The sequence below is a fragment of the Tauraco erythrolophus genome, chromosome 16 (genome assembly GCF_009769465.1).
Source record: "Tauraco erythrolophus isolate bTauEry1 chromosome 16, bTauEry1.pri, whole genome shotgun sequence".
Classification (NCBI taxonomy): domain Eukaryota; kingdom Metazoa; phylum Chordata; class Aves; order Musophagiformes; family Musophagidae; genus Tauraco; species Tauraco erythrolophus.
Window position 1 is genome coordinate 2249001 of NC_141480.1, and position 23600 is coordinate 2272600.

The window sequence follows — 23600 nt, forward strand, 5'->3', positions numbered from 1 at the left end:
ATCAGAAAAATAGTTGTAAGATTTTTGCGTCAGGGTTTAGGGGAGTAGTAGGTGCTGAGATAGCTAAGATGTGAGCAACAGAGGAGATGGAGAGACTTTTGAGAACTATCATCTTTATGTTATTTCACTTTTTCTTGCCCACATGGAAAGAGTGTTCCCTGCGTTTATCAGTGCAGTGCTGGAGCAGCTGGATCCAGCTTATGGATCATAATGGAGCAAAGGGGCCGGGGCTGGTGGGTGGTCTCGCTCCACCTTCTGCACAGTGGCAGCAAAGCAGAGGGGAGAGGGGTGCAGGGGCTTTTGTTTGGAAGGTGTGACATGACCAGTGGCAGCTGCTGAGCACAAAAAGGAAAAGTCGGGCTGGAAATGCTGGGTATAAAGCGGTGGCGGTTCGGAGCTGCTCTGTGTTGAGACAGATACAGTGGGACCTGTGCAAGGGTGCTTGGAAGCCGTTGGATGGTGCTGCCGTGACTTAGTGCACACCTTTTACAGGATTCTTTCTGCTTGGTGATCCCTGAGCCTCGGAATGTATCTTCCTCATCATCACTGTCCCTGTTGGTTGGTGCTCTGCTTTGGAAGCTAGTATTTATGCGTAAGCTCGCACACGCGCAGAAGAAAGGAGTTGAAGCCCAGCTCACTTTCCCTTCCATTTTCTTAGTTTTGTCCGTCTGAGACCTGCAGTGCCGCCTCTCCTTTCTGAACGTGTCCCCTGGGTGCCATACCACCCCCTCCTCCTCCTGCCACAAGCAGTAGGGTGCATCCTGTTTGGGGTTACTGCTGTGTCACTAGAAATGACATGCAGTAGTGTGAGAAGGGGGGGAGGAAAGGGAAAGGAAGAGCCAAGAGAGCGATTACTTTGCCAACAGCTCCTTTCAAAATAAAAATAAATAAATAAAAAATCCAACAAAACAACCCAGTCCAAAACGTCCTGGTGGCACTGACAGCTATTGCTGTCCAGCACGTGAGTCTGCCTTTCCTGTTGATGCAGCAGAATAAATGGCTTCATGTGGTGCTGTTACTGGTTCATAGCAGGATACCCGCAGCACTGGGCTGCTTCGAGTTCCCACATCTTACAGATGCTCGTGTGGACGGGCTGAATAGGGACGAAAAAAGATGAGGCAAGAAAATGCTTTTGAGTGAGAAGGAAAAGCTGAGTCTGCCACTCCACAGGAATGAAAGGAAACAATAAATGGGTTTTTTGTTCATGTTAGACTGCGGGACGTGAACTACAGAAGATGCAAGAGCTGATGCTGAGCTGATCAGAGCTTGCTGGGAAATAGCTTGTTCTGCTGCAAGCCTGGGAGAGTCCCTCTGGGAGACAGTCAGGAGTTGCCCCAGCCACAGCGGGTGGCAAGCTGTGTTGGCTGGGAGTGTCTGCAACTGCGCTCTCGTCAGATCCATTACCACCGGCAAGAAGGGATTTACTGAACATACACTAAATATATATATATCTCGTGATTAAGTACAACCTCTCCCAGTGGAACAATGGAGGTTTTATCAAGTGTTTCTGTTGATTCTGTGAGCTGTGAGGCAGAGCTGGTTTGGAGCGTGTGTTCCGGCTCGGTGCCGCGATAAGGAAGGTGTGTGTTCGGAGCGAGTTTCGGTGCTGATACCCAGGGAGGCCATGCCAAGCTGAACCTCCAGTTTCTTTATCACAGACCAAGACTTAAACAGTAAGAAAAGTTGTGTGGGCACACAGGGGCTGTTTTCAAAAGATGCTCAGAGCTTGCACCTCTTTGTCTTGTGGAGTTTTCCGTACGACTTGACCAGTTCAGCTGCTGTGCAGTGGAAAATCCCTCTAGATGGATAGTTGCATTGAAAAGCTCCTTTTGATTAATCACCTCAGGGCAATGGCCAGTCCTACACTCTATGTTCTGTTCCTACCATCCTTAGAAACCCAAGATGGCGAGCATGTAGTGAGACCTTGGAACCCGAAGGGGACAGCAGAAAATCTGAAATCGGCAGGATTTCGGGAATCAGCATGGCAGTGAGCAAAGCACTCTATTGCAAACACAGTAGAGCACTTTGTTAAGCTTGATGTAAAGATTGAGCAGCTCCTTCAGAATCAGAGGGACGACGAGCTGGCTGACAGCTAAACGCATGCTTGAGTGCTCTTCTGCTTTGGGGAACCAAAGTATCCAGGACTTCACAGTTGTAGTGCCTTGGTTAGGTGCCAGGCTGTTCCATTTTCTAGCAGTCTGCATTTTTTTTTGCAGATATTAAATGAAGTTTGTGGCCATGTGGCTTGTTCAAGCATCTGATTTTTTTTTTTATTTGTCCTCATGTCCTTATGAGTTACATAAAAGTGAAGTCAGGCAAGGCCTTTAGTGTCTGCTCTATATAGATCTACCTGAAATAGTTTCAGGTCACCTTTGCATGCTTAATTTGGAAAACAATTGAGCAGCATGACTCTTGCCTTGGAGAATTGAGCAGTCTAGGATCCTCAAAGTAGTCTTGGACTCTTGCAATATCTACGCAAATCAAGATCTCATCCCTTCCGCAAATTAAGTAGGGGCCTGTTCAACTTGTAGAGCCAGTAAGGGAGGGATGTTCAGTCCATGGGCTGGAGCCAAGTTAGAAGAGTCTTCCCTCCTGAAAGGCAGCTGTAGGATAGATCCAACCCACCTGGATACTCATTAATGTTATTTAGCAGATCTCTGAAAGTGTTCCCGATTGTTTTGTTTCTGCTTCAGAGCCTGGCACTAGGCTGGAAATGCAGTGAAATTCCTGGTTTAGTGGTTTGAGGGTTAACTAAGAGGGTTGGTTAAAGGCTTCCAGGCGCGGAGCTGTAATGGAAGCAAGTGGCCCCTCTGTGTGCAGAGAGGTTGCAGAGTTGGGCTGAGCATGGCGTCGGACCTTTGGAGGTGTTGGAGGATGCTTAGATCATGAGTGACAAACATGGTGGTGTCAGAGAGGTGTCAATTCACGGGGAGCATCTACCGTGGTAGATGGTACCATCTACTATTCACGAGCATCCACCCCAGCTTGTGGGGTATCGGTACTACTGAGCTGGACTGGGATTTCATTCCATAGGTATGGATTTGTTATGCCTGTTTGTACAATCATCCTCTGTCTTCAGTTTGCAGTTGTTCCTGTGTAACTGAGCCGGGTTTTTGGTGAAATCTGAGGGGGGAATAAGGCTGAGTCAGCACTCTGCTTAAGCCATGTGCTTTACTTGAAGTATGTAAGTAGTTTCATTGCTCCCAGTGAAACTGCTCATGTGCTTAGCATTAGGCATGTGTTTTAAATAAGTTGCTGATCCAGACTCTGATTTTTTTTTTTTTTGAGTAAAATCTACACAAATGAGGGTATGACTGCAAACACACAATGTTTAAAATGTTACAAATCAAAGATTTAAGGCAGTGTTCTTCAGGGAAAAAAGCTTGCGGCGTTTAATGCATTTTAGTGACACACTGATCTTAAACGTAGCCTTTGTTGGAAAAGTGGTCATCATCTGGGAATTTTGCATGACTGTCTTTATAAATGACCTGGTAGCACAGCAAGTTAAAGTTCCCTGTAATCTTCTACAACACCAGGCTTTGGACTGAGAGCAGCATTTTGGGATTATCCCTGCGTCAAACCTCAGCTGAACTGAGTACATATAAATAATTGTCTGCCAGCTTTTCCTATTACAAATAGACACAGTTTGCGAAATTGGTTTACCATGTGCTGAAAATTTCTTTGATATTTTTAAAAGCCTGTTGCTATGGCAACCGGACCCCATAACAGACAAGCTTTTTGGTAATAAGGCAGCTAAGAAATTCTGTTAGTGTTCAGGAATAAAGCCGTAGCAGAAGAGCTTGTGTTCTTTTTTCAAAAGCAAACAAAGCAACCAACCCCAGAAGAAAGCCTGAGATCCCGAAGCAGCTCGGACCTGGATTATGGGATGGAAGGGCACACCCTGCTCACAGGGCTGGCAGAGCTCGGCCGAGGAGGTCTGGTTGCAAACGCTGAAGCTGATCTCAGCTCTGACCGTGGACAATAATCGGGGAGTTCACAAGCATCTCGCTCCGAAGTCGCTGAGATGTCTTTTTTCCTTTTTTTTTTTTTTTCATATGGAAAGGTTGAAGCGATTTGATGGTTTGGCTTATGGGTAAGGAAACATGAGTTTTGCTTCTCAGAACTGGATGTCCCCTTTGTGCTTTGCTAATACAGAAACTGGCAGAACAGGCATTACTTTTTCTTTGACGTTAGGGCTTGCTGTTTCCTTGTGTCTCATGACTGAGTGAATCAACACCTAATTAAACAGTCACATGAGGGACAGTAAAATGCTGCTCAGGCACTGATCCTTGTGAATCTTTGGAGAATAACTACTTACATCTGTCTTCCTCCTTCTCTGAGGAACCCTGAACAGCTGCAGCTTTGCTGTTTGTGTTTTTTTTTTTTTTCTTTTTCGCCTCCCCAAGGGAAAAAAGATCATGTAAACCTTGGCTAAAGCAATGCTGTCTGTGCAGATAAGTGAGACCTGGGGTAGGGAAAGAGGACTTGGAAGTACTGGACAAAATCTTGAGAAATTGGAATGATTTGAGTTTGAAAGCTCGAAGTTGTAGTCCTTGTGCATTTGACACTCCTGGTAATTTAACTGACAATGTGAATGTTGGGCAAGGAAGTTCAGAGTGGTCTGGGGAGTTCTTTATGTTTTTACTACTAGTTGTAATTCTTCCACTCACAGTGCACTCTGAAGGGTCCATCACAATTGCTTTCCATCTCTGAGTGGCAAATACTTGTGTGGAGATTTCTTGGGCTCTCAGTTATCACTGGGTCACAAGTGCAGCCACCTTAATCAATTACATGGTGGTGGCCTACAGCCAAGGAATGCTCCAGTCCCCACGCTGCCTGCTCGTGCTGGATGACTTTCACCACCAAGGCAGTACTTTTTTCCCCTTATAACACTCATGAAACAAGTATTACAGGATGTTTTGATCAGGGTAAGCAGATGGCTGCCTCCACCCTGACACAGCGGTGGGCTCCCAGGTGGGACATGCTGGGCTGTGCAGCAGAACCTGGGTCTGGAGCGGGCGGTTTTATTGCCGACGTGGTTCGTGGTGCAATGTTTCCAGGCTGAAGATACCCACCAGGGGTCATCCTGGCCTGCCTGCTGCGAACCCGCTGGGTTTTGGGACTGCTGAGCCCAAGAAAAACAACCCAGGGTCTGGGCAGCTGCCCTGGCAAGGACCCGCTGCCTCCTGGGACCCTGGGCACAGCATCACCCAGCCCCGCGCGCCCACCCTGGCACCGCTGCCCAGCTCGTGGGTTAAAGAGCAGGAAATAAAAAACTGTGGCTGTTTGCATTCTAGTCTTTTAGCCTTTAAAAAGTTATTTATTTCTTGACATATCTGATTAAAAACCCACTTATTTAGATGTGTTTACTCAGCGTTGGTGCAGAAATCACATGGCATGTCAGGCACAGCTTGAGTACACTAGCAGGTTGTTTATGCACCTTGCAGCTTTTTTTGATATCTCCTGAAGTAAGGTATGGAGAATCTCAGCTTTCACTTGTGTAAAAAGCAGAAAATAAAACTGCCATAGTCCTTAGAGTTGCTGGGAAGAGCATGAAAATTAAAGCCTTAAAGACTCTTTAAGCTGAAGATAAATACAAGGAATTCAATGCTTGTCTATTAAAAGATGAAAATGTCAGGATGCCCCAACCAACATACTCTTGAGACATCAGAAGTCATTGAAAGGTTTATTTTTAATATTAGATTTGATAGTGCTGGTAGAGCTATAGCGATCCTTCTAAGAAGTCTTCATTTTCATGGCAACAGAGTTCTTGCAGTCAACCTTGACTCTAAAACATGTTCTTTTCTCTATTGTATCTATTAATATCCCTGATCCCCGAAATAAAAAGCAGCAATTCACCATTAAGTTACCCAAGCAATAAACTTTGTGGTTGATACATCTAAGCCTGTGAACTTGGTTTTGTTCCTTCTAGCACTGTGGAACAGTCACTTTTTTATCATATTAGTAATTCTCCACAGTGGTAGCTCAGATGTAACGTAGATGCTGGTTTTCACGGGCTGAGTTGGCTTTGTTGTCCACTGGAAACTCTCATGGCTGCATCTCACGGAGTGTCATACTGTCATTCACATTTTGAAGAGGGGATGGAAAACAGAAGTTAGCTTTGTGTGTGGATTTAAGGATTGAAGAATCTATGTAGAAATCTCCAGAACTACTCAACGTATAAAGGGAGAGGAGGAAGACTTCCCCTCCCTCCCCAACATTCCTCTGCTACACTAGATAATTCTGTGTGACTTAAAAAAATTCTTTATTTTCAACAACTGCTTATATGCATCAAAAGCAATTTGTACTGGAACTTTTGTCCTTCCCAACTTTCCATTAAACACACACAATACTGAACTATTTACACTTTATTTTTAATAGCTACAGCACAAGATTATTCTGCTCTGCGCACCCGAGAGTGCACAATAAAATAACTGTTTGGCAGGGGGAAAATGCTCTGTTGTCTTGCAGTACCAGTTGGTATTATGGAGGTTTGTTTGGTGTCTTATTTATAGTGGATTGCGATTGGAAATGTGATACAAAACAAACACGAGTGTTCCAGGAGCTTAACCATCCATCAGATTTTTACTTGGATAGTTTATTTTTATTTTAAGCATCTTTTATCATGACTTGAAAAACTACAACAGAGGAGGGACAGTTGTCAGTCTGCTGTCGTCTCAGCATCCACGTTCTTAAAAGAAAGATAATGTTCCATGTTGCATCCTCCAGGAATGCTCCAAGGCAGATTCGTATTTATACGAATATCCTTTACGTCCTTTATATCCTTTACATCTTTCATATCCTTTACACCGCCCGTAGAGAGTTTACTCCAGTCATGAGACCTCTTGCTGCAGGTGAGAATCCTGTGGATGAAGAGTTTACAAATAAACTTCGTTTCTCTGATTTCTTTTTTTTTTTTTTTTTTTCTTTTGGGTTGCATATGAAAAGCACTTTTTTTCAGTATCTTAAAATCTGTTTTCTGTTAAAGAAAATGGGGCCCGGGTTTAGGTTTTGAAAACCCTACGGACTGCTTGCAGTGCTCTTCCCCATCGTTTTGGCTCTGCTGGCCTTGGGCTGGGCTCGTTTGTGTGTGCATGTCCCTGGTGGTGCAGGTATGTCTGTGCTCCCCTCGGATACACAGGGTTTAGGCTTTAATGCTGTCCGTTCTTCCTCTCCAGCAGTGAGGAATTCAGTGGGATTTTTTTTTTTGCAGGGATACAAAAATGCACAGAAAGCACTGTTTTTTGTGTTTAAAAATCTAGCTAAGTGATAATCCTTCTAAGGCAAATATTTTGTAGAGAAATGGTATCCAGGTGTTTCTAGTCAGATTTCAAATAAAATCCTAATTGTTTTTTTTTCTCTCTTTTTGTCTAGTGTGGCTTCCAGCTCCTACCTTCATGCATTACTAAGCAATAAACATTTCTTGGTTTGCTGGCTCTCTGCTGTGTGTGTTTACGACGTGTGTGAGGGAAGCCTTTCAAGAGAAAGACTAAAAAAACTTGTTAAGGCAGTGGAGGACAAAAATGAATCATTTCACTACTTTTTTAGCTTGTGGTTGGTGCAAACTATTGTCTCCTCAGTTTAAAATCAGATGATTTATACCCTAAAGGTGCATATGAGCCTTTCCAGTAATTCTGAATGTTTTCAGAAATGCCGTTGGATAAAATGAAAAAAGTAACTTTTTTTTGGTGCTGTTTTGTTGGGAGGATTTTTTTTTATTATTTTTTTGGCTTAAGAACAAGCTGCAGCCCCAGTCTGGCATCGGGGGGCTGCACAGAACCCCCTGGGGGGGATGTACTTCATCCTCTTGGCTGTTCCATGCGGCTGGACACCGTCACCCGCATCCTTCCCATCTGCAGTCGGTGGGATGCGGATGGATACTGAAGTGCCCTCCCAGGATCTCTCTGGAAGGTGATGGGCTAACGCGGGAGATTTTGACCGCTTTGTTTTTTGACATTGTTAATTGTTTTTCTGAAGCTAGATAATATTACCAGCTTTGTTTTCCAGTTCAAATTTACACACGCACACAAAAAAGCCCACGCCCTTTCAAAGAGATGGAGAGTATCATATTCCCTGCCAAAGCCAAATACTACCTAGGTGATAAATGAGGGACTTTTTTTGGAATTGGAGGGGGGTAGAAAAAAAAAAACACAACTGCATCTCTGGAGGTACCTTCCAATGAAAGATGGCATAGGCCTGCTGCAAACCCCATAAAGCTTTCGCAGTATAGGTGAAACCAAGTTACTCTGTGTGGAATACAACCAGTATTGTAATTATAGCTTTTTTACTAACCAGTGGCCTCTTTTGGGTTTTATTTTTATTCCTCCCCCCCCGGAAACAGTGCAGATAAGCAGCAAGGAGAGGTGGCCGAGGGGCTGTGCCGTGCCCCTCTGCACTACAAGCTGCTGGTACGGTTCTGTGCATCTTCCCCCTTCCCTGCAAAGCCTGAACCTTCCCTGAATGGGGATTTGTGTCTGCAGTTGGCAGCCAGTAGGTTTGGATTTGAGTGCAGGCTTGGACTCCGGTTTAAAACACTACAGGCACGTACTAGTGTGATCAGGACACCTCACTGTCCTCAGAAATTTAGAATGAGATGTTGTTTTTGAAAACGTACCTCCTCTGTTCCAGATCAGTAAATAAGATGGTCGCTGTGCCTGGATATACACCAAGAGAAGAGGATGCTGCATGTTTAATCTCAGAGGCCTGAGCATTGTCTTGGATGTGGGAATGGTGACAGTGTGTTTGACCCAACATTGAGTATCTGAAGTCCTTTCTCAAGCGATAAATATTCACTGATCTGACTAAAGCACTATTTACTCTCTGTACCCTTTGAGTCTGTCTCTGAAGAGAAACTCCTTCCAATATTTTTCCTGGTCAGTAGTTGGATGGAGGCTGGGTCTGCTTTCAAAGCACTTGTCTTTAATGCGCATCAGGTTACCCTGAGGTAAAATGGAAACCTTAGATGTTACTCCTGTAAATAAATGTTTACATAATACATTGCACTGAACTTCTCACCATTGCATGTCTAAGAAAAAAGGTCACTTTTGACATCAGTAACCTTTAGAGAGCCATGCCTTTGCCACGCAGGTGAGGAAGGTGACTGTGCACATTCCTTTGACTAGATGAAGAAGGTAGCAGAGGTCAGATGTTACTGCCTGCAACTCCTGAAGCTTGGCATTCTAGGCTTTAAAGAGCAAGATTTGGTTTTTAAGGCATGGGTCCTGTAAACAGCACACGCCCAGTTTTGCTCATGTGAGTAATTCCATGGAATCCCTTGGCACTAGTCACATATGAAAAGCTAGATCTATAACGTACGTTGGTTTGGGGTCAGGACCTCAACTCTTCATTTCTAACTGAGAAATTTCCTATAAAACATACGTGGTCACAAAAGAGAGTGGTTTGGGATTTGGAACTGAATAAGTATCTATCTCTTAGTTTTACTGCGTTCGTGTCAAAAGACTTGCCCAGCACCAAAGGTGAAAATATTACCTTCCTATAAGCCAGCAGGAAAACTGCTGATGTGTCATCAGATGAAGGATTTCTCCCTGAACTTAATCCGGGAGATATGTAGAAAAAGAGAGAGCTCAGTCTTCTCTGGTGGAATCCGTCCTGGGTGGCAAAACATCCTCCTGGCACGTTGGGATTGTTGGGTCTTGGGACGAGAGCATCAGCTTACCCACTCCGTGACACGGGAATCATCAATAGCCCAAAACTTTGTGTTGAGGGGTGCAGTGGAACAGGAGACCCTGATGATAAATGGATTTTTGCTGTTTTTGTATTTGAAATATTGGCAAAACTGGTAGGTTTTGAGGCACTGAAAAGACTGAAGTAGGAGCTGTGATGCTATGGTCTCCTGCCTTTATTTATTTCTTGATCTTTGTCCACAGATAATACAAAATTAATAGCATGAGTGATTAGCCCCACATATACCTGTGACAAGACTTGATGGCTTTTAATGTGCATTGCTTTTTTGGATGCCTGGTTCCAACTTCGCTTCCCTCCCCATCTCTCTTGCTCCTCCCCCGCAATTTAGAGGAAAAAAAAGTTCTTTAAATAGCCAGCTCTTTGCTTTTGTGATGTACCGGGCAGCCTTCCTAGCATGGCCCGAGATACCACGAGCGCAATCGTGGAACCTTGTTTACAGCTGTCAGGTTGGTCGGGATTTCTTCATGGGCATTATTTCCTATATTTTTTGATTATTGCTATTATTTTTTCCCCCCTGAAAACCCCTATATATTGCCATCGAGTTGTCTTGCACGCTCCCGATGCTTCCCTTGTAATATTAATGAGCCCTTCCAGGGCATACAGTGCTGTCTTTGTTCCTATAGGAGCGCTGGGGAGGGGGAGCGGGTGCTGCTGCCATACCCGGAGCAGAGCTGCCCAGTTCGGCGTTCCAGGGCCGTGGTTTTACCGGTGAAACGGTGCGCGGGGCTCAGCAGCCACGCCGGGCTCAGCGGCGACGGATGGCGGCTGCAGGTGGCCCGCGCTGACAGCTGGCTCACATGATGCCACCCCTCCGCCTCCGCTCTCCCGCGCTCCGGCACAAGCATCCCGTCGCTTCCAGGAATGTAAAGGCTGGGGGTGCAGGCTGGAAGGAGGCCGCTTTGCTTCGCCACCCCCACTTCTTGTCCCAGCAGGCTGAATTCCCGACGGCCGCGGCTCGCGGAGGTGCCGGATGGCAGCCACAGTTGCCAAGGGACTTGGGTCATGAGACTCAACTCCGATCGCGTTGGCTAGAGGAGGAGGAGGAGGAGGATAGATGGGACTGACATGTACGCTCCGGCGGCTGCCAAAGCAGCGCGTAGCTTCCCGATGAAATGAGATTGATCTCCTCTGCAGCAATGCCCTGGAAGAGACAAAGAAGCGGGGAAGCCGGGCGATATCCACTGGAGCAGAAATCCCGAGCTGTGCCACGGAATGGAGGGGCAGGATTTGGGTTATGAAACCCCAGGGCAGCGCGAACGCAGCCTGGTGCAAACGTCTGCCCTGCGCTTCAGCAAACTGCTCGCTTTAAGGTGGTTTTTGTGATCCTGGTGCTGGGATTAAGCCTTTTGCGTTGCAGCATGGAGAGGCTTTTGTTCGAGTTAAATTCGGACCTCTTGATATGTCACCTGACAGTCTTGTGGTTTTGGATGAATATGGCTCATTGCTATTATTAACCTGAGCTGGCAGCCGGGCACAACAGGAGTTTATAGGGATTTTGAAAAGTGGAACTGCTCGGGGGACAAAGATGCTTCCCAGGTACGGTCGCTGCACAGTTCTTGAGATTATTTTAATTATTTGAAAGCTTAATATTTTCGCTGCGATGAAAATATTTCTTTTTCAGAGATGTGATGCTTTTAGAGATTTAATTTCTTTATGATTCTTCTTATAATTATATGCTAAATGGCACAAACATTTGTTGTTTTTTTCTTTTTTTTTTTTTTTTTCCCCCTGAATTGATTCTATCTGTTGTAATTCTGCAAAGGGAAGTGCAGTCTGCTTGAATAATGTAAAACATTGTGTTCGGTGCTAGTGAGTTTAGCTGAAAGGAGCTGTGTCTTGTTTGTTTGTGTTTTTTATTAAAACAGGTATTTCAAAAGAGCACAGAGCTTGTGTGTGCATATGTTTGCATGCATATATGTGCTTAAATCAGCTGAAAGCTGAGCAGGTACTTTTTGAAAGGACATACGTGGAGTAGTCCCAAAAATACTCTGTGAAATTACTAATACTAATCATAAATTGTGAAGTTACTCAACATGATGCGCATTGAGTTGGAGGTTTAACAAAACCTTCCAACCTTCTTATTTTCAATATCACACTCCAGATTATGATTAATGTGTTGACTAGACTGCGCCTAACCTGCATATATTACGTCTTTTTGCTTGTGGAAAGGCACCTGGCTCATGTATTGAGCTTCAGAGTATACATTAGGTACCGTACTGAGAGCCAAGTGACTTGGTAGAAGGGAGAAAAAAATGAAAACAAACTGAAGTCAGCTTCATACACAGTTAAAGAATTGGACAGAGCCAAGGACCTTGGAAGCTACTTGAAGTTTAGGTCCAAGTTTATTACACTGAGTGTGAAATATCTGGCTGACTGAGTAGGTGCCTGGTGTACAGTATGTGCTTAGTATAAGCAGGAGAAGTTTCTTGGAGCGGCTATTCAAGGTGAGGATTGCTAAGCTGGTAAATGAGCGAGACACGTTTATAGATGCAGCATGGAGCTGACCTCTGCGGTGCTGCGGCGCCTGTGGACGTGCCACTCTCTTTCAAGAAATGAAAAGGGGGTGGCTTGGCTTTTTTTCTTTTTTTTTTTTTTTTTTAAGAAGAAACATTATTTCCTTGTGATAAACCTTAAAAACGTAACTGCTAGAGACAGTCATCCGTCATGAGTGGTTGTCCCAGAGATGATCCCCCGCCTATCAGTTCTTCCAAGCTCCAACCCAGAGTCCAAGTCGTTTGACTTTTGCGAAAGCCCAGCTGAGGTCAGAGTGGCAGAGGGCAGCATCGCCAGGGTGCTGGGTGAACTCCTTTGCAATCATCATCACGGGCTCCCTCCGTGGCCTTGGTCAAGGCACAAACGCCGATTTTCTCTGCAGAATCAGCAGACGTTCACCACAACAGTCACACAACCCTGCAGTGACCTCAGCTCTTGTGAAGACAATTATCTTGCAAAATTTTTTCCAAGTACAGGCCCCATGATTTCTCTGCTTCGGGAATCTTCCTCCTCCTCACAGCCTTACGGTCATGTTTTGTCACCAGCATTTAAATTGAATCTCTCACGGAAAATGCCAACTTTGCAAATCAGCGGTGCAGTCTGGATCATCCTTATCACAGGAATCCTGGTGAAGTTCGTTGGCACTTCAGGTGTTATTATTAAAAAATAGCTAACCTGCCCATGCCTCTTTAAAAAAGCTCTGCTAATGGATGGGCTTCCAAAGCTGGAAGCGTCATGAACACACCACACAGGGCTGTTTTCGTTGCTTCCAAATTAGTTGTGCTCTTTCAGAAAGACCTACACAGCGTTTTTGTACAGAAACGGTCAAATAATAAGCGAATTATTGGATTGCTATAAGAATGTATTAAAATACATCTAATACTTTCCTCATGTCCTGTGTACCCAGCTTTTGTTGTATCTTCTCAAGGCCAAAAGAAAAAAAAATCCAGTAACAGATAATAGAAATGTGGAGAGGAATTTGGGCAGGAGAAGGAATTCCCGTGTTGGAAAAAGCATCTCAGTCAGAGGTGAGAGGTGTATGATATGGTGGTTGGACTAGGTCAGGACCATTTGCCTTCTGCTTCTGTTCACGTTCCCTATAACAAAGTAGGATCCTAAATACGACTAGATTTGTATGTAAAGTTGAGCGTGCTTTGATGTGAGTGTACATCTCCGTGGAACGTGGAGCTAATCTGCATCTGAAATATCCCAGTGCACCCAGTGGAACGGTCTTACAATGTCAGTTCTTCAAGAGAGGGACAGTCTTTCTGTCCCAGGCTTGCGTAGAAGTTGGCTGGGTCTGAGCACCACCGTACCAACAATAAGACACGAAGAGTACCGTCTGCAGGAGTTGGAGATAAGCCCTGGGGATCCCTGCACCTCTGTTGTGATGCTCATCTAACAGGAGTAAAGGAAGATGTTTTCTTCCCTGTGGAGCCCTGCGAGGAGGGCACGGGGCGAGGTGGACCCACCGTCTGCTCTGCCCTGGCCGTTCCTGTCAGCCTTTTAGAAAGGTGCTAACATGAAAAACACGCAGAACAGATAAGCTAGCATAAACTATAAATATCGTTTGCGTAGATGCATGTAAAAATAGTTGGAAGTGATTCATCACCAGGCAGTTTTTATAACTATGGGTAACACGATGTAGGAAAACAATAGATTGAGTGATAGTTTCAACTTACTTTTTCAATGATTAGTCATATTCTTTGAGCAACTTTACTTCTTAGTAACTGTTTTACAGTTCCTACCTGTTTAATATCTTGATCAATTGGCTTCAATTGCTTTTCCTTGAGAATTCTAGAATATCTGCGTTAATTATTAAAAAGTAATTGGATACTACCTCAGCTGTGTTAGTATGAAATTGTTTTAAAAGTAAAGACTCAAGCAGGAGGAAAAATAGTATTAAACTAAACCCTTAATGTTACGAAGAAGTGCTGTTCATGTTGTAGTAGAAACAAGGAGGAAGGATTGTACTTGCTTTCAATTACAGGGGAAAAATCTTGTATTTTAATTGGTGGAGTGATAACGAAGGATTTCTGTGTCTGTTATTTCATCTGTTAAAACATGCAGAGTGTAGTGATACCAATTTAAAGCCATTCAGTTGCCTTTTGCTGAGAAACATCTATACGGCAATAATAAACTCCAGGAATTAGAAAATCCATCCCTAGAGAACTTGGAGTTCTGGATTGCCATGCAACTCGCAGCAGAGATGTCAGAAAGCATGTAATGGATCTGTAAATCTGAACTACAAATAATATTCCTCGTGGCTGAATGTAAAAAAGGCAGGAAAACAGAACAGGTGAGTGAGAAGAGCTGAACAATAGTAGGGCTTAAGTGTGAACGTGCATTAAGATATGATTTTTCAGACCTTGATTTTGTTATTATTACTTTCTAATAATTTCATCATTATTCCTATGGAAGTTTGCCTTTCTGTCCCCAGTAATTCCTTTCCCTTTGTGCTTTCTCCTTGCCTTAGCCTCTGTGCAGCAGGGCTGGACCAGATGATCTCCAGAAGCCCCTTCCAACCTCAGCCAGTCTGTGATGGTGTGAGGTCTGGGTTTGTGTGGTTTGTCTCTGCGTTATCTCACACAGCATTTAGACATCAATGATTTCTGCCCTGTTCTATAGGTGTTTCTGAACACCTCCTTCTAGAGGAATTACCGTTTGTGTAGTGGAGATCTCCCCAGGACTGGGGTCCTGCTCAGAAATGACTTGTTTATCGCTATTTCTTCTCTTGCTCGACGTGTGAACTCGCAGCACTGTGCGGCAAAGTCACTAACACTGCCACTGGTGAAAAAAAGATTGCTGGGGTTTTCTTGGTGGTGGTTTTTGTGTTTGTTCTGGGTTTTTTGTTTTTTTTTTTTTTCTTTAAATAAATTTCTTCAAATCAGTTTCAAGGAAAGATCAAAGAGCAGTAGATAGGTCACGCAGGAAAAAGTCCTCATTAAGAGAAGCATCGTTTCAGAACAGCGTGGGAGATGGAGACTCACCTGTCATTAACGTTGCTAGAACATTTGATTCTACATCTCCTGGTTTTCCTGTAAGAATCTCAAGAAAACATCAGTTAAACGTCAAAGTTAGTTTCCATTTATAAACAGAACTAATTTTATTCAGAAGATCTAGGTCAGTTTTCATCTAGCTGAAGAGCAGCGCTGTTGCCCTGTTATGTCTGAGAATGCTCCCTGCATCTTGCACGCAGGAATTTGGGTGTTTTGCGGGGTAATCTCTCCGGATATCGAGCTGAGTGGAACTTTAAAGCTGCTCCAGGTCCCGCTTCCTCCAGAAAAACGTGCCTGGCTGGGAGGTGGTGGGGTGAGCCGGAGGTGCCAGCCTGCCTCTGTTTACTGTCTGTTGAAATGAACGTTCCCCCAGCTCTCTCCAAAGTTTCTTCTGGTTTGGGAAGTGGCCCGCTATTGCCAGGGAATGTTTTTGCAAGGCTGAAATGTGCTTAAGGACTCTATTATGTAACAGAGATAGCGCTTATTTGGAATTATCACAAATCCTAATGGATGGTATCTGCTAAATGCTTGTCTAGAGAAAGTTAAAATGTCATGGGAAGAAGCTGAGAAGTAAACAAGCTCTTGTTACCTTCATCAGATGTGTTTCCGAATACAGCAAGAGTTTTATATTTAGCTTTCTCTCCTCTTAGTGTGTAATCTGCTCTTGGGGCTTTTTCTAAGTAGACTTTCCTAAGATCTGGAACAGCTACTGCCCTTCTTTGCCAGTAATTTCAAAGTCAAATATCAAAAGCACTAGGTAATGGAAGAGATGCTTTTGTCTGAGCGCGAAGGAAATTCGAACGCGTTGCAAGGGTGAAGCAAGCGATAGCACCTTTTTGGCAAGCAGTTCGTCGTTGTTGTTGTCACATGCTGTTTTTTTAAAGGAACCACAGTGGCCTGTCTGGAAACAAAATGAGTTTCCAGGTTTCCACTGATTTCACTTAAATATAAGGAGATGGTTCCTCCAGGAAGAAGGTTTACCCAGCAGGCTCACTTGCCTCCTCACCTTGTGCTGAAGTCGGGCTCCTACACGTGACCATTCCCAGCTGCAGTGCCTTTGAGCCTCCCTGTTGATGACACTTCAAACGTGCATCAAACAATATGGATTTTGTTTTCTTCACGTTTTCTGAAATGCAAGACGGGGCTCATTAGCAGAGCCACCATAAACATAAGCTCTACTCTGAGTTTGTCACTGGACTTGGGTTTTGGAACACAATTTTGTTTGGTTTGCAGTCTGTTCTTCGCTTGGACATGTCCCTCTGTGGATGATGCTTGGCTTTAGGTGCCCAAACAGTGGGTGTGCAACTCCTTGCCCCCACATCTAGACATCAGGTTATTTAGTTTCACGTTGCTCAAGCTTTTTTCTTGTAATAAGTTGCTTTTGACATTTGTTGCACACTATCTTCTCTACAGCTTCTGTTTTTCTCTCCTGTTGCTAAATGGTGGGGCTGAGCAGATGAGGAAACAGATTTCCTCTCTCAAGAGACCGAGTAACTGTATGTCTTGGTGCTTAGTTCCACCTCGCTGGGACTAGACTCGTTGTAAAGCCTGTGAATCTATATTGGACAGTCTTGAAAACTGCTGATAGACAACCATGGTGATCTGGATTCTCTGCTGTGACCAGTTACAGAAGTTGTTGGGTGACAAATCGTCGTACTGAGCACACAAAGCACGGGCGCAGAGGAAGAAACCTTTGGTTGGTGAATTAGAGGGACAGAGGAGAGGAAGATTTACTGTAGTCTTACTGAGTCTAGCATGGCAGGTTTACTTTAATCCATATTATCAATCATGGGTGTCTTTTTGCTGAAATAAATGTACATCTCTTTCTTGTAAACTGGGAGCCTGTATCCTTCATTAATGGCTGGAAGGTTCCAGCGCCTCGTTTCTCACTTCTTGGGGTTTTGTGCTAACGCTGCTTTGCCTAAAAAGCCAAGGATAAGGAGGACAGAATTTCACTTGATCTAGGAAATGGCACATAACCAGCTGAAAGATGATTCCTGTTGGTTTCATGGATAGAGCAGGTGTCTTGTTTCCTGTCTTCCAAGAACTGAGAAGTTATCAGTGAAAATGAATTCCCAAGCCCAGGGCAACAATGCTTGCTGAGCTTTAAAGCCATGGCTGGCTTTTTAAAATGGAAATTTAAGATGGTGTCTACAAAGCACCCTTAAAGGTGAGGTTATGCAATGGTATTGGAGCCTGAGCCCTGCAAGTTCCCCCTTTGCAGAGCTCCTCTGAAGTCAGAAGCTCAGGAAAGCTCCGTTCCTTGGTACTGCCTCCAAAACCACTTTGGGAATAGGTGAGGCAGATGCTCAGGAAAGCTCCTTTCCTTGTTTTACTGCCTGCAAAACCACTTTGGGAATAGGTGTGTTCGAAGGGGACTGCTGCGTGTGCTTTGCTGACCCACGCAGCAGCACGGCCTTCAATCCCAGTGGCTTAAGTGGAGATTATTCCTAAGTCGGAATGTAGCAAGGACCTGAGCATGAAGTCAAGACTGAGCTACACGTGGTTCTCTGCTCCCCAGCGTAAAAGCTTATCTATCAGTATGACCGTTGTAGTTCTACTGCAGGTGGTTCTATACACGTACGTTACTACAGTGCTTGAAACCTGAAGAAGGGCAGGAAAGGTACTTTGCATTTTTTCAGCTGTGGACTTCTTCAGTGCTTTACCAACCCGTGAAGCTGAAAACTCATGACTGCAAATGCAGAAATTCATTACTTAAGGGAGAGCCCAGTATGAATATATACTTTTTTCTTTTTGCTTTTGAATTGTGAATGCTTTAGTACTTGCATTGAGTATGAGTACTTGCATGAGGGAATCTTTTTTTTTTTTTTTTTGTCTTTAAACACAAAAGCTGAGTTCTTCTATGACTTCGATTTCACAAAGCTGGAACTTGAAGAAAACATCACATATCACAAGACAGAGCACAAGAGCCAGTAATGCTGCGCACGTCATTGTATGTGGTTGTAGTGGGTTGGTGCCATTCATGCTGGTGTAATTTAGCGAGTGTAGGGGAAAGAAAAAAAAACCAAAAGGCATAGTTCTGGCTGCAGGATCAAAGGGTTTGATGAAATGGCATTGCGTTTGCTCAACTTTATGTTTTAATCAAGTTGTATATACAGATAATGTAGAAGGAACAGTGTTATAAAGTGTGTGGTAATTGATCCTTCTGCTCTTTTATTTTTCAATTAAAGCTGGCCTTTGCCGGAGTTTGACCCAAGCCAGATCCGACTGATTGTGTATCAGGACTGCGAGAGAAGAGGACGGAATGTCTTGTTTGACTCCAGTGCTAAAAGAAAAATAGAGGATGTTTCTGTGTCGGTGAGTATTTTACTAATTCACACAGTTATAGCTTTGTATTTTTTAAAATGGCAAGATGGATAAATCACAAATGTTGTGTTTTATTCAAATTAACATTGAGACGTCGGTTATACGCAGGGCTATATTTAAATGCCTGTTAAGTTGCAAATTATCCAGGCTTCAGTGATTTCACTCTCACCAGCTTTAAATACTATAGTGATCTTTTTTCCTGTGCTTGTCTACTTGCTGCTCTTTCAGAGAGAAGGATTCCTTCCCGGGACTGCAGCAGGCAATGCTGGGGGGCCGAGACAGGGCATGGACTGATATTATGGGCTTGCTTTTGTGCCGTGGTGGGGTCTGCGTTCTTAATCCGAAGGTCCTCCCAGTCCCATGTCCTCTCGTGTGCTGTTTGGTAGCTTTTGCCAATCGTCCTTTCTGTGCTTTGCTGACAGTTTTTCCCACAAAGTTACTTGAAAACTTTTCCTCTGTTCTTCCTTTTGGCATGGTCTGCATGATAATCTATTAATTGAAACTGTCATGGATGTAGTCAGATGAGGATACTTCCTTCTAAGGGCTCTGGCCAGAAGATGAATTTCTAGCCACAGTGCTATTATCATATTATGTGAGGTTGGACAACTTATTTTGCTGCTTTGAACTTCCTTTTCACCTTCTCTAAAAACATTTGCAGACCATTTTAAGCTCTGCAAGCAGAAAGCACTGTGTGAACTGAAGTTTATCATCCCGGTTGCTTTTACCTGTAGGACCTACTAAGTTCTGTAAGCAGGAATACACACAATATGTTACCTCCAAGCCCTGGTTTTCCTGTTGGGTGTTGGAGTACATCCAGAAGATCCTTCATCCAGCTTTGTAGACTCTTCCAGCCTATCGCTGAATGCTGCCAGCCTGATGCTTCTCATCCTGGTCCCTAGTGCTTCCTATCTCTGCATATCTTGACCTCTGGGAGTCAATTTGTGTCTCATCAGGCACTGACTCCCAAGCTTCTCCATGGCCTACTCTGGCGCTTTTATAGCTGTGAATCAAGATCCCAATTTCCTAGTTCTTTTTGAGAATTTGTGAAGTAAAGCAAGTTTCACAAATGTTGAACAAAATGCATCTTTCTTTTTAACATTAACTTGTTAGAATGTCCTTATAAATTATAAGTTCCTGATCTCCTAGGTGTTCTTGGCAGGAAAATAGTTTTTTAAAGACAAGAGATCTTTAGAAGTGGTTTATTGGTACAATTTGTTGGCTATGCGTATTCCTATTACTTCATTAATTACAAAGTATTACTTCATTAATAAAAAAGATATTGTACAGTATAAACCCCCTTGCCATATTTCAATTGATTTCTTGAAAGCCTAAAACCTCTTTAAGACGGATCTGTACTCGCACAGTGAACTTGCAAATTTCACTGTTTTGGTTTATTTCAGAAAGATCATTGGCCGTGGCAGCTCAACAGTAACAGAATAAATGGCTGACAGTGAAGCTACTGTGGCTCCATATTAATCTCTCCTTTATTTTTCTTTGCTAAGGGGGAGGGAAATAGCTGTGTTCACCATCTCTGTGCAATGACCGTGTGAGACTGGTGGAGAAAGACTGTTCCCAGGGTGTTGGAAATGCCCAGCACTCATCTCTACTAACTTGATATATTTCTTCTTTTTTGTGGCATTAGGAGACTTCGAAAGAGAATATATTGAACCGTTTGCTTGCCATGATAGCTGCCTTCTGCAGCACTCAGATAACGTCACGTCAGGCAAAACTTTCCTCGTAAAACAAAACTTTGCAGTAGCAGAAACGTTATGCGGGTAAAAACGTGCAGAAGAGTCCTCGGCTCGGCTTGCTGTGAGCTGAGTACAGGCTTGTACAGTTAGCAGTACGTACTGGCCATTTTCAAGGAATTGCATTGTTTATTTTTCTCGCTCTTTATCATGATTTTCATTAACAGAGACACACCCTGCCTATACAAAGCCAGATCTTGGCTCTAAGCACATTCCAAGGCACTCTTGCCCTTTTGCAGCAAGACGTGTGTGGGCTGGGCACTCTCCCTTCTGAAAGGGTGTCTGTTCACCACCCCACAAAAGCCAACGCTTTCTGCATCTCCCCAACCCTTCCCCCCCATTTCCTAACGTGATTTATACCTCTACGTTTACAAATAACGCTGGGGGGAGGGTTGCAGGAGTGCCTAGTGGTGGCCAGACCGTTCTGGTTGAAGTCTAATCAGTCTAACGTGGGGAACCGAGAGGGTTTCAGTTTGCTTTATGTTGCCGTGCTCTTCAGTTGCCATTTTCTGTTGCTTACGAGACGTGAAAGCAATTATCATGTAAGAGTTGTATGGCTGCAGCAAGGTGAGATATGCTTTGCTCTATTTTATATATCTGATCTCTACATATGTCAAGAGTTGTGTGCGGTTGACCAAGGTTTGAACGTAGCTCAGTCATTTCAATTCTGTAAGGGAAGATACGGGTGTAAAATTTAAGGAGCATCAAAGCAAACTTCTCCAGACACAGATGTTTCAAGAAATAAAACAGTGGGCTCTGACTTTCTGATGAGTGAGAACTGCAGAGTTCGTGCTCACACCAAGCTGGGCTCTAATTATTAAAGCATTACTAGGTTCACGTTATCTGTGAGGGAAACGTGGCTCTAACACAAATAAGGGTTTTTTGCTTTCATCGGCTGTTAAATCAGCCTCTTCATGTCTTCAATAAAGCTAAATATTAGGTAAACAAGGATTTTGGGAGGGTATTGTCCGGAGACAGGCAGAAGGCAGCTGAGAGTTTGCAATATGGCCATTGAAGTGTTTCGGTTGTGCAGGAGAAGCGATGTTTTCCTCAGGTCTTGCTGGAGTTAAACTTGGCGAGCAAAGCCAAGGAGCAGTCTGGTGACTCGGAGGGCTGGCGGCTGCCGCACCGGGAATGTTGGCCGCGGGCTGTGCCAGGCGTTTCCACCGAGGCCAGGCAGAGATCTGCCTTAGGCAGCTGTGGGCACTTGGCATGGAGGGGAGGCAGAGAGTTTCCCCTTTGTGAGTCCTATACCTTTTTTGGTGCTGAGCAGGAGAGGTTCTTCCCTGGCTTTCCAGGGGATGGGCTATCGATCGGCCGGGCTCTGTAGGCAGAGCTGAAGGGCTGCTGCCTCAGGAGCATCAGAAAATTGGGCAAGTCTCCTGCCCAAGTTCTGCCAGGGTATCCCAGAAGAGAGTGACTGCCCTTTCCAGCCCTGTGGCACCAGCTCGTGAGCAAGTGTATCCGAACAGACGTTTGCATACTGAGTATCCCAGGGCAGCGTTGATAGGAGTAGACATTACTAAGTGCCTTTATTAAACAGCTTTGGTCCGCACCCAAACGTCCACATCCCGTGGATTTTTGGGTGTCAAAGTACTTCCACAGGCAAGCTCGTGGGTTCGCTCCACTGTCTCCTCTAGAGAGTTACTTCAGTTTGTTCCTCTTACCAATAAGTGTCTCGTTTCTAATGGGACTGGATTACTGGATTCGCAGGCGATAGCATTACAACCTGTGACTGGTTTCTACAAATAGACTCGTTTCTGTGCGTGTCTGCTCCTTCAGCACCTCCCGCCTGCTTTCCCCTCGCACGTGCCACCCGTCCCGCTCCGTGGGGCCCCGTGGCCATCCAAGACCCCGCACACGTCTGCCCTTTTGGGTTGTGCTGAGCTTCCAGGAGAGCCGTGTGCGAGCACAGGTACGCTCCTCCGAGAGCTGTCATACTGGGCCTGGTTGGAATTCCAAACCAAGCACAGGAAGCAGCTCCTTTTCCTCGTTGAGGTGCAGAGGCCACCTGGCCAGGGCCAGCACTGAGCTTTCGGGCTCGGCTCTGCCTTTCCTGACTCCTCCGTGCTTGGCTTGAGGAGTTTGGCTCCAAGGGCCAGCAGCTCGCTGGGATAAGGATCCACAGAAATGTGGCCATGAAGAAGTGGGGAGAAGACCAAAGAAGCAGCTGGGAAGGGAACCTTAGGGATTTGACTGAAGAGAGGTGCTGATGGACAAGTGAGAAGCTGAAAGATTTTTCTAAGTCTAAAGATCAGCCTAGAGGAAGGTGTGGAGGCCAGGGAGGAAGAATGGGGTGTCAAGGGACCATGAGGAAGAGGAGGGAGGAAAGGATGCAAGAGACAAGCTGTGCACTGTGCTGAGCGGGATCTGGAGTTCAACTGGTTTAACTGGGAAGGGAGAAAAACAAGAAATCAGACAAGGGCAGTGGCTTGTTCCCAGGACCCAGAGTCAGAAGAGGATTTTCAGAAGCAGGGTTTGTTTTCCTTTTCAAAGAAACGAAAGAGAAGGAGTGGTCCAGGAGGCACAGTTTGAGGTCTAGAGGTGCAACAGTGGACTTGGATTTTTGGGAGCAAAAAGTTTACTTTTGCCATGTAACCTAGGTGTCTTTATCTGTGGGATAATTTAACTGAAAGGTCGTCTGATACTTGATCTCCTACTGTGGCAATTTCTTTCACTCCAAATGTCATATTTATCCCAAAGCAGAAAAATGGCATGCTGCTTTAAACAAGCCGGGATTAGCCACGTGTTCTGATATACTTCAGCACTGGCTAAATGTTGAGCAGCAAATTGCTTTGAGGGATTAGTAACTGGATAGTGAGCCTTTTGCTTCTAGGTGAGTTGTGTGAAATGGAGGCTCTGGTCTGTATCTGGCTCTTGGTGGACAGATTTCCAGTGAGTCAGGCTGAGCAGACGGATGAAGACACCAGATGTAAGCAGAGACGTGAGTCCCACCTTCTTAGCTCTGCTTGTTCTCCCTAAACAGAAATGGAAGAATAGTAGTGGTGTGGGGGAGCACGGAGTTGTCTTTACTTCTTTCACTGACCTCTCAGTAACGGAGGAACTTGACAAGTCTGGAAATAAAGGAAGAATGTAGCACTTGACAGCTGCATTTTAAGAAAGATACTTGGATTTTTACAGCAGCGTTGGAGGGAAGGAATGAATGCCTGTTCATATTACTGTTATATCCTAGGTGGCTGCATGTGTTTAATTACACATTCAGACCAACACACGTGAAGCAAAAGAGTTAGTTTGTCTATTTGGGAATAATATTTCATCTTTGCCAAATAACCTGCTCTAAAATGAGGTACAGAGCTCTCGAAGAGTG

At 44.5% G+C, this 23600-nt stretch overlaps 1 protein-coding gene across 2 annotated transcripts in view; it reads left to right on the forward strand.

Moving 5' to 3' along the window:
• The window catches only part of FNIP1 (folliculin interacting protein 1), a 67787-nt gene that overhangs the window by 12603 nt on the left and 31584 nt on the right, over window positions 1–23600 (forward strand). For both annotated transcript variants that reach the window (XM_086621543.1, XM_086621544.1), the window contains exon 2: window positions 18389–18515. In XM_086621543.1, coding sequence (XP_086477669.1) covers window positions 18389–18515 — 127 coding nt within the window. The remainder of the gene's footprint in view (window positions 1–18388; window positions 18516–23600) is intronic.